General features: G+C 37.6%; 1 protein-coding gene across 3 annotated transcripts in view; it reads right to left on the bottom strand.

Moving 5' to 3' along the window:
* The window catches only part of RASGEF1A (RasGEF domain family member 1A), a 342873-nt gene that overhangs the window by 14071 nt on the left and 313672 nt on the right, over positions 1–15130 (bottom strand). For all 3 annotated transcript variants that reach the window (XM_051981999.1, XM_051982000.1, XM_051981998.1), the window contains exons 3-4: positions 11628–11750; positions 5376–5513 (exon numbers count right to left, since the gene is read on the bottom strand). In XM_051981999.1, coding sequence (XP_051837959.1) covers positions 5376–5513; positions 11628–11750 — 261 coding nt within the window. The remainder of the gene's footprint in view (positions 1–5375; positions 5514–11627; positions 11751–15130) is intronic.

Here is a 15130-nt window from a genome sequence, read left to right as displayed (position 1 = left end):
CTAAGACTTTCAAAATATATGAACAGACAATTTTCAGATGAAGAAATTGAAATTATTTGTAGTTACATGAAAAGGTACTTTAAATCACTATTGATCAGAGAAATGCAAATTAAAACAACTCTTAAGATACCACTACACATCTGTCATATTAGCTAAGATGATAGGAAACAATAATGACCAATGTTGGAAGGGATGTGGGAAAATTGGGACACTGATGCATTGAACTGTGAAAGGATCCAACCATTCTGGAGAGCAATCTGGAATTATGCCCCAAAAGTTATCAAACTGTGCATATCCTTTGATCCAGACTTGTTTCTACTGGGCTTATATCCCAAAGAGATCTTAAAGGAGGGAAAGGGACCCATATGTGCAAAAATGTTTGTGGAAGCCCTCTTCATTGTGGCAAGAAACTGGAAACTGAATGGTTGCCCATCAATTGGAGAATGACTGAATAAATTGTGATATATCAATGTTATGGAATATTATTGTTCTGTAAGAAATGACCAGCAGGATGATTTCAGAGAGGCTTGGAGAGACTGACATGAACTAAGGCTAAGTGAAATGAACAAAACTAGAACATCAGTTCTACAAGCAACAACAAGACTATATAACGATCGATTCTGATGGACGTGGCTCTCTTTAACAATGAGAGGATTCAAACCAGTTCCACTTGTTCAGTAATGAAGAGAGTCATCTACACCCAGAGAGAGAATTGTAGGAACAGATTGTGGAACACAACATAGCATTCTCACTTTCTCTGTTGTTATTTGCTTGCATTTTGTTTTCTTTCTCAGCTTTTTTTTTTCTTCCTTCTTGATCTGATTTTTCTTGTGCAGCAAGATAACTGTATAAATATGTATACATAGATTGGATTTAACATGTATTTTAGCATATTTAATATGTATTGGAATATCTGCCAGCTAGAGGAGGAGGTGGGGGGGTGGGAAAGGAGGGGAAAATTTGGAACAAAAGGTTTTGCAAGGATCAATATTGAAAAAATTACCCATGCATATGTTTTGTAAATAACAAGCTTTAATTAAAAAATAAAAAATAATATATAAAAAAAAATAAAAAAGACTCTAAGACTTTTCTGAACTGAATCTATAGCACTCCTTTTTGTTTACCATACTAGATCTAAACAATTTAACCTCTGCTTTACCAACCATCTATTCAACTATTTCCCAACATAGAGTAGTCTGACTTTCTTGTTATCTCCCTACACAGCTCATACACATTCCAGACTCTATTTATGTTTTTCTCTTTTCCCCATAGTGACTGTCCTCTTCCCTACATATTCAAAGTCTACCAAACCTTCAAGTCCCTTTTTATGACAATTTTTTCCTGAGAATTTCTTTATCATTCTCTGATATTACTAATTGTTCCCTTCCAGAATCATGCAATTGAGCACTTTAATTATATTTATATATTCTGTTTCATATTTCTATTATTTGATCTCAGTAAGATTCTAAGTTCTTTAAAGGTAGATGAATCATCCCATATCTATCACAGTGTTAAGTGGAGGACTAGATATATTGGTACTCATTAAAATAAAATAAAAAGGTATACTTTTATCATTATATCTTCCCCTGCTAATACTACTACTACTACTAGCTATTTAAAGTTTGTGAAAACTTTACATTATCTCAGCTGATCATCACAACAGTCCTGTGGGTATTATTATCTCTACTTTACAGAGGAGATAACATAGCCTTCAAAAGGGTAAATGATTTGCCCATTTCCATATAGTTAGTAAGTCAGAGGTTGCCTTCCAATACCCCCATCCTCTCCTCACTCCGTGAAGCTGCCAACATCTTACATGGTAATGATCACAAGCTGGGGTATAAGGGAGAAGCTGGACCTTGGGGAATAGGAAATGGAGAGACCTCCATCAGTGAAATTCCGTTCCTGCTTGGGAGGTGCTTGACAACAGCTGGTACTCTGCCTGGAGCTAGCCTCAGGGCTTCTCTCTTATCTGTGTGCATGCATTTTGGACAAATTCCTGAAGCTGACCCTCTCTAGGGATTGAGAATGGCAGGAGTCAGAAGCATGCTCATTGAAGCTCAGCAGCTAGTCACCACCTGTCCTGGCAGAAGGCCAGTCCCAGCATTTTTCCTGGCAGAGGAGGGGAACCCATCAGTAGTGAGAGATGGAAATGGTGGTGGGAGAAAACAAAACAAAACAAAACAAAACAAAATAATGCAGCCTTCTGGAAACAAAGGACCCTCCTATATCTTTTTATACTAACTTTGAAAATGGAATATGATATGCTATTTATGCCCAGAATCTGAGAATGAAGTACTTACCAAATCATAATCAGAATTAAGTTCCATCTCTCTTATGTGAACAACCATCATTCAAGCTCATGTTCTTATTCCAGCTGCTTAGCTTTTATTTGCTTTGAATTTTAATGTTCCTGAGCCAGAGGTGTGATTGACAACTTTTTTTTTGGGGGGGGGATCTCAGGTCTACCTAATAGTGGTGACTGAACCCTCAATTTTCTACCTTCAATAAAACAAGCTTTCACATTACATAACAGTGGTTTCCCTAGGCAAATCAAAGAATGATAATGCAGAGCTGATTTATCACGAGTCAAAAATCAGATTATAATGGAGAAGTATCTCTCTGTAAACTGCTCTGGCAGTTAACCAATTGATTTTAAGTTATAATGAATGTATGAGCACATGAGAAATCTAGCACTGTGGGCTGAGATAAAGGATGAAAAAGTGCCTGGGATAGGATAAAAGTTGAACACTCTTTTTCAAGTTTTTTTTTTTTTTTCCTTTGAGTCTAACCTCAAAAATGAGAGGAAACTTTGGAAGCAAATGAATAAACATTACCAATGAATTGGACTCACAGCTAATTCCAGGTGTCAGGAGTCAAGTATAGTGATTTATGAATTAACAAGTGACCAACTGCTTGTTATTAGCAAGAGAAGCTGAATGGTGTTGGGCAGTTTCCTCCTTAGCATACCCCTACCTCCCATCCCTAAAAGCATAGTTATAAAGACCCAGTGAGCTAGATATGTTTACAAAGAACTAAATAAAAGGCAGCTCATACCAAGATGGTCTTGCTCCTCCATTTCTAGAATTACTTCTATACCTGGAGATTTCTTTTTTATAGCTTAGTTCTTAACATGGCTTTGTTTCCTGCCTCCCTGGAGGTTTTCCTTCATAATGATTAAGGAGATTCCTTTGCTGAAGGGGTAAGGCTGTTTTGTGCTGATGCTTTTACTTAGTGGTGAAGGAACAGTCTCAGAGTTTGTGTGAGAAATGGGCCTTAATCTCTACTCAGTAACTAATCTCTGAGACATGCTCCTGTGCCAGGGAATCTACCTGAATGAGCCACCAAGAGCATCTGCCAAAAACTCACCTACATCTCATTTACTTGGGTTCTGGGCTTCCAATTTGCCCAGAATCTCTACTTATTTAGAACCAGCAATTCTGACCTTCTAGAGTTTGTCTATTGTGAGACCTAATATGACACCTTCACTCAGGATGATTATTGCCTTTCTGTTGACTGCTTCCACAAAGCCATCCTTTCTTAGTCTAAAGAATGGCAAAACTGAAAAGATAGCAGCTGTTAAAAATCTCATTTCATACTTCTAACTTGCATGTATAATTTCCTCACAACAACCTTGTGAAATAAGGAATGCAATGATCATTATTCCCATTTTAGAGATGAGGAAATTGAGACTTTGAGATGTTTAATGATTGGCCCAGAGGTGAACAGCTAGTATACCAGGTTAGATTTGACCTTGTTTTCTGTTGTTTTATAGGTGCTGCTGTAGGAGTCTCATCAGGAAATTAAGTTGGAAGGGATAAATAGCAATCTTGAATCATTGAGGACCAGACACTAATAAATAAGTAGCCAACTTGAGGAATATAAAATTTGTGGTGATAATGGGGTCAAAAAGAGCCATGGTGGCAAGGACCCTATTTCTGCTCTTCCCTCCAGAGCACATGCCCTAGTGGTCTGTTGGGTGAGTCACACCTATCATATATTTCTTTATGTTCCCTTGAAGTTGCAGAGTTCTCTCTATATAGATTCCCTCCACTCCACATCCCTAATGAGGCTTTCCTTTTGCCTTTCATCCATGATGCTCTGATGGTTCCTGGCAGCCCTTATCAGCATCCTTTGAACCTGATTATTGAACTAAATCCAGTTTTTGGTTCCCTTTTCCTTTTGATCTTCATATTTTAATTCCATCAAAATAGTGTAATGGAAAAGGCCCAAATCTTGAGAGTCAAAAGTTTTAAGTTCTAATCCTGATATTGCTACTAACTTTGTGATTTAAAGGACATCACTTAACATGTCTGAAACTTGATTTACTTATAAAATGGACTTGATAATGATCAACTTTATACAGGGTAGTAAATTTTGAAATGGTGTGAAAAAAATTTATTATAAATATAAATGCTTATTTCTGTCTACCTACACTTATAATAATAATAACTAACATTTGTAAAGCATTATAAGGTCTGTTAAACTCTACATATTTTACATCATTTGAAACTAACAACTCTGTGAAGGAGGTGCTATTATTATTATTATTTAAATAATATTTTATTTTTCCCAATACATGCAAAGATAGTTTTCAACTTTCATCCTTGTAAAATCTTGTGTTCCAATTTTTTTTCCTCTTTCCCTCTCTCCCTTCCTCTAGACAGCAAGCAATCCAATGTAGAGTAAACATGTGATACTATTATTATTACCACTTAATAGATAAAGAAACTGAAGTTTGAGTGGTACAATGACTTGGACCATTCATATAGCTAATAAATGTCTGAAGCTCAGGTCTTTCAGATTTCAAGCTAGTGTTATTTTTTGAGACTACCCATCTGATCTCCTGGATGTTTAATATTCCCCCTATCCCTTCTAAAGTTTTGCAAAGTGTATTATATGTACAGTATTAAAGATACTTCTCTAGCAGAAAAAGAGAGTGGATCGGGAGTCAAGGAAACTTAGATTCCAATAGAACCTAGGACAAATGTCTCCAACTCTTTGTCCCTCAATGTCTCATCTATAAAATGTGGGAATTGAATTAGATATTCCCCCTTCCAGTTCCAAATTCTGTGATCCTATGACTTTTATTCTTTGTAAGATACGGATTTTGAATTGTTTTCTGAAAGATGGGGGATTAGTTGAACTGAGCTTTTGCTAATCTCTGGTCTGGTCTCAATCACTGAATCAATTTTGGAAAATTACCCACACGACAGTTTGTGACCATGGAAACAAATGCTTTCTCTGTGTGAAAAGCCCCAAACCCTGTATACCCCACCCTCCTCACACGGTTTAGAAAATCTTCAGGAAATTCAGGTGCTTTGTTTTCCAAATGGACTGGAAGGCAAGGGAAACTGGGTGAGAGATTCCCTTACCTCATCACACTGTGTGATTCTGTGAGTGATCTCTTTTAGTTCCTTCATGACCTTCTCATCTTGGAAATCATATGGGAATGCCTCAGTCCATTCCTTCAGGAGCTGGATAATCTTGGCAGTGAAAGACTTTAGCTTGGCCTGAGAGAAAGAAAGAAAGATATGGAGAAAAGAGAAAAGCAGAAAGAGAAAGAGAGAAAAAAGAGAAAGGAAGACAGAGAAAGAGGAAGGATGAAAGGACAGGAGGGCAGGCAGGAAGGAAGGCAGGGAGGAAAGAAGACAGGAAGGAAGGAAGGAAGGAAGGAAGGAAGGAAGGAAGGAAGGAAGGAAGGAAGGAAGGAAGGAAGGAAGAAAGGAAGGAAGGAAGGAAGGATGGAAGAAATAAAAGAAAATTTGTTATAATGATCTAGTGACCTTAGAGCTGGCAAGCTGATTACAGGGAGGGGCTTGCTTGGAAGTTCTGACTGGGCTGGGCTCAAGAGGTGATGTGAGCAATGACAAATGCTGGTGGAAAAAAAAAAAAGAATCCACAAAAAATTGTTGCTTAAATCAATTGTATCTCAGCAGTGTGTTAAGCCACATGTACACACTGCAGAAGTGTTTGAGCTTCATTGTTACTAGGCAAGAAAAGCCATGGAAGATCGACTCAGAAGGAATGTGTGCAAAGCTTTATTTTGAATGTGTTCCAGACTATCTCTTTGTTATTAAGAAAAACTACAACCCAGGAGGACATCTCTGTACATACTCCTACACACATCTAAACAAAATGCCTTTGAAGCAAACTACCAGGTCTTGTCCAGTCAACATATCTCAGTGCCAGAAATAAAAGCTGAAGGGAAAGCTGACATTTAACCCAGTGATTCCAGTCTCATTAGAGTTATATGAGACTATCATTTAGATGCAGTGCTAAGCTGCTAAATATTTAACAACTGGCTCTCAAAAAAGAGAGAATTTGTGCCTGACACACTTTTAAGCTGAATCTATAATATTATTAACATTTTCTTCATCAATAATCAAAGCAAGATTTGATTTGGAGTGTTTGCCAATTTCCAGAATATAATGTGCTTATACTGAAAATTTTAATAATCAGCTCTCATGATCTGGTTCAACTTGGTTCCAATACATCCCTTTTAAGATGATCCAGGTTTAGGGAACGGTTTTTTTGGTTCCTGCAAAGTGCAAACAAAACATACTCTAGGGTATGTTAAGGATCCCTTTGGTGAAAAATGAGGACTCTTTCTCAGAATCATGTTTTTAAATGCATAAACTAAAATAACAATATTACAAAGAAAATCAATTATAGCAAAATATATTTATTAAAACATTTTAAAACCAAGATGATGAACCTAACATTAAGCCAACAAGCAAATTTGTCATGTGCCTACTATGTGCCAGGGGCACTGTGCTAAGTGCTGGAAATATAGTTCTTATTTAGGAGAACTTAGTCTTTTGGACAAAACCAGATCTCAATGTGATCATCTGTAAAATGAAGATATTCACTAGATGATCTTTTATCTGTTTTATGGCTCTAAATCTCTTGCCCTATGGTCTATATTTCTAAGAAAAGCAAAAGAGCTCTGAGGACAAAAAGAAGGGATCAAGCTTTATGAATCTAGCACCCAAACCTACAGTGGTTTATACCTTCTTGAGGAAGAAAAGCTAGGTCCCCTGAATCAAAGACAGCTTTGCTATCCACAGAGGATTGGGAGAGCTCTAATGGTTAGAATCCAGTGATAGTGATTTAGTCTTCCTTGCTTAGGGGAAATAAGGAAAGGATGGTTCAATGTTATCTAGATATAAGCGTGTATTAAGTCCTGATCCTTATATAACAAGCTTGCTAAAGTGGCCAAGGGCTTTAGTTCTAAATTTTAGTTTTCTCTTAGAAGGAGGAGACACCTGGTCTGCGGTGAGGTTTTGATGGTAAGTAATTTTCAGCTGGCTGGAAGGGGAGTTAAAGGCAAACCTGCTGGGATATCAAGAGATTGGCAGCTGTTTACTTGCATATATTTAGACTAGATTGGAATGATCCTTCCAGACCTTAAAAATGTTGGGCAGAAAAGGCTGGACCACAAACATTCCATGACAAGCCTGAGGGCATGATGAGGGCATCTCTAGAGCTGGTGAGCCAGAAAAAGAGCTTTAGAAAGTTTGGCTTTGAGACTAGAAGCTTAAATGTGTGCTACTAATACAGAGAATGTGGTGATGAGAGAGATGTCAAAGTAACCATTTTCCAGCCAAATTGCTCTTGAGATAAGGGATTTCCCGTGAGGAACTCTTAGGATTGCCCTTTTCACATGGAAATCTGAAAACTCATGGCATGTCATAAGAGCAATAAACTCGTATGGTGTCTTAAGTCTTGCAAAGGATCCTTTAATTTTACTATTAACCATCTTGGTTCCTTTTGTAGCTTTATCTATCACTTTTAAATCAATTTATATTTTCAACAGCTTTTATTCAAATCTTATTTTCATAGTTTTAGGTCTTAAATGGGGCAGGGAATTTCACCACACTGAAGGGATTCAGCTGGCCATCCTGACCTTAGATACCTTGGACAGAAGTAGATGCCAGTGACCCAAAATAATAAAATAGAAACAAAGCCATTTCTGGTAGCAGTGAGTTAAAATGATCCCCCTTTCAAAGTTTGGCTCAAAGCTTGGAATGCAAATGTAAGCCCCTATTATATTTAATTTGTTGTCATAAAGAGATACAGAAAGGGGAGATGGAAAATCTTTGTGTAGGGACCAGTTCTCAGCTAACAATTGTAATTGTTCTTTGCAAGTCATTTATAAAAAGGCATTGGGCAGAAGCATGAGCCAGTAGGAGGATGGGCTTGGGGGAGAGTAGAGGAATTTCACTAATGACCAAAACTTTGTTAGGCAGCTGTTTCAAGCATCCCACCACATTGACATCAAAGTTCTTCAGTCATCTCTCATTCACATGGCCTCTCTCTTCTCTGTCTCTCTCTATACCCACCGAATCTCATGGCCTTCCTTAGACTCCTGTCCCAAGATCTGTGGTAGGCTATTATAATTGTTCTCTTAGCAGAGAGGAAAGTATTGTTCCTCTCTATATTTCCTGGATTATACTGCCTTCCAGGGTATTTGTGTCCCATTTGCCTCTATAATTAAGTCCAAAGTCTTTGAATAAGGCTCTGAACTACTTTTCCCTATGCCCCCCCATCTCTAGGGAAGAGTTTTAGAAGAATATTTTTTTTCCTATCATTGTAGATTCAGTGTACCATCCATTTTTCAATGAGAAGGCCTCAATTACCTTGATGGGATAAGCAGCAGTGATCTTGGTTGTGAGTAGATTGGACATGAGAGATTTTTGAGATAATAATGGAAATAGATTATTTAGTAGCTTTTCTTCATCTCTACAGGGGCCAAAAAAGATTGAGAAGAAAAGAGCACACAGCAGGAAAATGTGTTCATTTCCTCTGAAAAGTGTGTGTTATCTCAGGCTTTAGGGTGGAAACCAGGTCTCAGTTGATAGGTCAATAAAAGAAATTATTAGTAAGATAAGGATAAGTTATACTAAATAATTATTAGTAAGATAAGGCCCATGGATGGCTGAATTGATATGGTAACTTGGTGCCTTATGGAGGAAATGAGAGAGAGATGGAGACAGAGAGAAAGAAAGAGACAGACAGAAAGACAGAGAGAGAGAGAGAGAGAAAAGACACATAGAGAAAATAAGAGAGACAAAACTAGAGAAAGACAGAAACAAAGATATAGACACACACATATAGAGACAGACATGGAAAGAGACAGATACAAAGACAGAAATGGAGAGACAAACACAGAAAGTAAGAAATAGACAGAAAGACATTTACACAGAGACCTAAAGAGATGGAAAAATCCTCCTGGTTTCCAAAATCAGGTTTGCCAAAACCTGATGGCAAAACATGAGGATTTTATCTTGCATATAATTAAAGGGGTCCATATGACTTAGTTTCTGCAATCCAAATTGAACTAGATGAGAGCAGAAAGGGAATTAGGGATTTAAGATTAAGCCTGGGGTTCTGAACTGACTCAGCCTCTATGATCTAAGGCTCTTGTTCCCTGGAAAGAAGCTGTTGCCTTCCTCAGATTCTGAAGCTCTGGAGGCATCAAGATCCCACATTTATTCTGTATACAGAGATAGAAATGTCCATTTCCTATCAGTTACCTCTCAGCATTCAGTTTTAGAAAACTAGTGATCCTGATTATCCTGGTTGGTTATTCTGAGTACCTCAAACTTTGTATTTGGCTTACTAGTAAAATAGAAATTCGATTCAGTCACTGGATGGGAACCAAGGATGGCATACATGTTGTGTTGAAAATTCCAATATGAAGCAAGAAATAGAACCATTCCCTTTAGGTTTGCCATAATCTGCTACAATCTGTAATCAGTATGAAATAACAAGACCAGTGTCTTTATAGATTTTAGAAAGAAAATATGTGGTTACAATGTGAAGCAAACAGAGTGGTTCTTTTCTACTATGTATCACTGCTTTAGTAGGGTCAGTGAAGTTGATGGCATTATTGTTCAGAGGTGCTTTTTCTGCCCCATGATTGAAAATCAGTTTGCCTTTAAGCATCCATGTCAGAGGTCAGGATAGGAATGTGTTCAATCAAAATCCACTGCACAGCTATTTGATCCCTTCACCCACAAAAAGACTTTTGTGATTTCTCCTCCATCAAAAAGCAAATTTTGAGTTTTAAGCAAAAAAACAACTAATCATAGCAGAGTGACTGAAATTTGAGCTGGAGAACAATAAATACTGACCATTTCTACTCTTTCTTCTTATGGCTCAATTCTATTGCTCCTGAAGGGAAAAAAAGTTCACCACTCTTAAAATATATGGACATATTGCTATTAAAAACATGCAAAGCAGTTCACTTTAAAAAACCAAACCAAAACAAAACTTTGTGAAAAGCATGTTTGTCAAGCTGCCTGACTTGCTGGGACAGTCCCTGTATGATGACACCCAGAGCAAAGAAATGGTAAGGGTTCTGCTTTGCCCAGAGTCTGCTTCTTACTTAAAACCTTCAAGATCAGGTCATCATCCTCATGGACTTCGAATTCTATTTTTGTAGACTTCTTTTTAAGAGTCATGAGTCTACTCTGCCTGAAGGGCACATGTTTCTCCCTGGCTTTATAGGTCTTATTGGGAGAAGCCAGAATTATTGAGAAATGAAAGACTTAAATTTTGAAGTCAACAGGAAACAAAATACCAAAGATTTCTGGAGGCTTTAATTTCTAGATTCCTATTATTACAAAACAACTTCAAGTTGTATGAAATCTTTAATATTACGACTAGAGAGAGCAACCCCTTTTTAAACCTGAGGCAGAAATGGAATTTAACCTTCTGCTTGTCCCCAAAGCTAATACTGGATTCCCCTGTTTGACACTGAAAGTACTTGATTTTAGGATAGAATGACAACTGAATTATAATGGAAGGGATGATAGCTTAGGGATCAAGAGTGGCAATTCTGCCACTATCACTGGTCTTGGGGAACTCAGGTTTGATCATGTCACTCTTCTCCTCAGAAAACTCCAGTGACTCTTCATTGCCATTTAATTACAAATGCAAATGCCTATTTGGAGCATTTAAAGCCCTTTGAAAACTGATACCACCCTACCTTTCCAGATTGATTACATGTTATTTTCCTTCATGCACCCTTCAGTCCAGTTAAACTGGCCTTCAGTTGGTCTCTTATACACGACACTCCTTTTCCCTTCTCTGTGCTTGTGTGCTGACTCTGCCCTATTTCTGGAATGCACAACTTCTTTAATTCTGTTTTTTAGAAGTCCTGGCCATCATGTGACACTCTGTATGAAACTTTCTCTAACTGCCTCCTACTTCTGCAGACACTCCTTCCTCCAATCTCCCCTGCTCCTAAATGATCTTGTTACTAGTTTACATATATGTATATATTATATGTGTTCCCTCATTCCTTGAGTCAGGGATTATTGTGTTTTTGTCTTGATATCTCTACTGCTTAGCACATAGTAGGCACTTAATCAAGGTTTGCTCATTGATTGATTTTTAAATTTTTCCTGGGCTTCAGTTTTCTCAACAGCAAAATGAAAGGATTTTCAAAAATAATTTAAGTAGTTCACTCTGACTCTAACATTCTTAAATTTTGACTCAGTCTATGACTGCCTCAGTTTGCTTTGTCAAATGCAAAACGTTAAGTGAACTTAATCAAAGGCCATTCTTATCAAAGTAAGCTAGATAGATGAATCGAGCAATATCATTCAAAGCTTTACCTTTTCTGTCTCAGCCTCCATCTGCTGCTTCTGCTTGGTACAGATCTGGCCCACCTTGGCCAGAAGGTCATATGGAGGGATGAAGATTCGGGAGCTCAGGAGGAAGGTGAATATATAAGTCCTCTGCCAAGACAGGGAAAAAGAAGAAATAATTCAGTACTTGACAGGAGCAGTTTCCCCAGTGGTGATGAATAAAACCCTACTTCCCACTTTCTTATGAGCCTTTTCTGAATCTAGTCCAGTAGTTCTCAAAGGTTGTATGAGATCTGAAATAGATGCCACAGATTTTGTGGAATATACATTTGCAATTTTAAGGCCAAGTTGCTTGACTTTCATAATCATCTAAGATCTCATGGCAAAGAACAATACGGTGCTTTAAGCAAAAAATAGTTTGAGATACACTGATCATTTCTAGTTTCCTAATTTGAAAGATAAAAACATTAAGGTATCAAGAAGTAAAATTATTTGGGCAAGGTCATATAGCTAGTTAGTAGCATCCCTGGTAGAGAAATCGGATATTCACATTTTTTGACCCAAGGTTCTTTCTAAATTAAACGTACTCTATCTGAGACTGTTAATCAATTTTGTAATTTATAGTCTGGGGGAAGAAATAATGTTATAAATTTTACAAATCGGTCAAACAGCATTATAATGGATCTCTATAACTTTATAACAAGATTTGGGTTACAATGTATTCACAGTTTTGGAAAATGACATGTAGAAAATGGCTGCACGCTACATTGTCTGATGTGAGAAGTAATGTGCCAGCTTCCTAGCATTGAATTTAGGTCCTTTTCTATGGTTATGTCAATATTTCACGGTAACATACATTTTCAAAAGCATTTATTTGACAACAGGAGGCATCCATTCAAACATTTTCAAAATAGGACCACCTTAGCTGCACAAATGTTGTTTTTGGAGAGTCTGTTAAGTTTAGAGAAAAAAAAAACACTTGTCTACAGGAAATTTAGTGGTGGAGAAGTTAGAGAGAGTGTGTTGTTCAGTTTGTGAAAAAGATTTATTCCAAAGGGAGTACTTCAAATGCTTTTTTGGACAATCATGAAATGAATATATTTTATTTTAATAGAAACAAAGTAAGCAGAGGCATAAAACTTGACACTTTGATTATTTGTATGTCCTCGAATAGCATATCTATCCAAAGGACAGTGTCATTTGGAAAACATTTGCCAGAAGAAATGGAGCCAGTTACTCTAATTTATAGTGAGACCTTCTGTTCCTTCCCCTTTGGTCCAAAATAGCTGGTTTAATAGCAAGCAAAAGAATTTGCATGAAACAAGTTAGACCTAAGATGTATTTCATATTGAGCTTTGCTGTGAGCCACCTACCCATTAGAACAAGAAAACCACATCATGACTGGAGCAAACCTCCCACTCACTGCATCTGATCCCTGCTGATGAGCGTTACCTAGCAACACTTGTTACTTGCTGGGGTAGGGTGCAAATACCCACCAAAACACCAACCAAATTCTGTGGGGTAAGTGGCAAAATGAGTCATCATTAGCATTACAGAATTAGTTTGCGATTTTAAAAAAAAATGAACTTGGGAAACTTTTGAATTTATTTACCCATATTTCCATTTTGTGCACTGTTCACAGATACTAAAGAAACCTTTGATTTTACAGCTTGGGTAATTCCCCCTTCTTAGTAACAGGTGTTGAAAATGTGACCTCTCTTTTGCTTCTAAATGAAAAAGGTTATAGTTGTGATATTTCAATATGAATAAGATCATTAAGACTTTGGCCATAAAGATATATTTTTGTTTGTTTTTATTGTAAGAAAAAAAATAAAAAGGAAAAAATGACAGATGAAACCAGAGAGAGAGCTGGAGCATGGGGTAGTTTTCCTTTAGATTCAACAGAAGAAAGACTAGAGAAAGAGAAAGCTACCACAACCTACCTAGCAGATTACTTAAGAACCATAGCAAGAAATAGGCACCTGGAAGGAGAGGGGCTGAGGGATCAAAGAGAGACATTCAAGAATCACTGAGTAAGTTGTTATAAATATTCTCTGTGATTAAAATTGGTTAAATTGCAGTTGAGAAGTAGTGTGTTATCATGGAAAAGAGTCCTGACCTTGAAGATAGGTGAGATCAGGATTCAAATATTGGCTTCCACACTTACTACCTAGGTCCTTTTGCTCATCTTGAAATTTATTATTTAGAACCATCCCTGTAGTATTTTCCTGTGACTCCATGGAAATTTAGCTGAGAAATCACAAACTTATTAGGGAAAGACATAAAGAAAGTTAGGAATCAGAAAAAAAAAAGTCTCATGATAAGAAGAATTCAAAGAACGGCAGAGGTCACTCTGGACCTATTCATTCTGGATCACCTCCTTTTCTCTCAAATTCAAAGAACATTTGCCCAGGCCTGATGGGGGTACCTGCATAAATTGAACTTTTATGGGACTGGCTGTGGGATAAGGAATGAGGCTACAGAAGCTCTAATTTCTAATGCATTTATTTATTTTTTTATATATTTATTTGCCTGTAGGGGAGCAAGAGGAAAGATCTTGCCCATTCTACATAGGGCACATATTGAGTGACTCCTCTAGGAATGTGGAAGAGGGGGAGTGTCTAGCCCCTTCACATATGCAACACTAATCATTAGTCACTATGAAATATTCATCACTAGAATGGGGCTGACTGATAGCTTCTCCTTTTTCATGAGGTGTTTCTTGCTTTTTCAAGCTAGAAACCCCTGGATTAAGATTTCTCCTAAGTTTTCCTAAAATCTTTGGACAGGCTCTTCTCTGCTTGAGCCCCTGTCCCTATCACCCTAAGTAGGAGTTTTATAGTTTAGAAAAATGCATCCAAACTTGAAGTTTTAAATTACTCCCCCCCCCACTACTTTGGATATACCCAGAATCTACTACTTGATATCTGACTTCAGTTTTGCAAGTATATTTGCAACCCTTAGTTCAGTTATATCTGCTGCTCCAATGTTGACCTAATAAGGTCTAGGTGCAAGAGTAAGACATCCTGGTCCCCAGGAAGGAATGAACAGAGTATTTTGGGTTATCCCTCCTGGAAGCTAATTGGAATTTTGGAATATGTCAGTATCTGATTTACTAACATAATTTGGCTTCTTCCTATTCTCCTCTCTTTAATGAAAGCGACTTTAAGGGAATTGAGATACAAATCTCTCTGCACTGAAAGAAGTTAAATGAAAGAGAAATTGTACTTCTTGCCTGTCTCCTTCCCCACACTATGGTGAAGTGGTGGCTACACCTATCACTCACAAAAGCCAACTGGTGTTTGAGAAAGGGGGTGGCATGGGGGAGAGCAGCAAGAAAGGGAAAGAAAGAGAAAGACCAAGACCGAGAGAAAGAAATGGGAATGGAAAAGAGAGAGAGGAAGAGAGAGAGGGAGAGAGAGAGAGAGAGAAAGAGAGAGAGAAAGAGAGAGAGAGAGAGAGAGAGAGAAGAGAGAGAGAGAGAGAGAGAGAGAGAGTAAGAGGGAGGGAGAGAGCAGGAGAGAGGGTAA

The sequence above is a fragment of the Antechinus flavipes genome, chromosome 2 (assembly GCF_016432865.1).
Source record: "Antechinus flavipes isolate AdamAnt ecotype Samford, QLD, Australia chromosome 2, AdamAnt_v2, whole genome shotgun sequence".
NCBI classification, from domain to species: Eukaryota; Metazoa; Chordata; class Mammalia; order Dasyuromorphia; family Dasyuridae; genus Antechinus; species Antechinus flavipes.
This window is presented reverse-complemented; position numbering and strand designations above follow the sequence as displayed.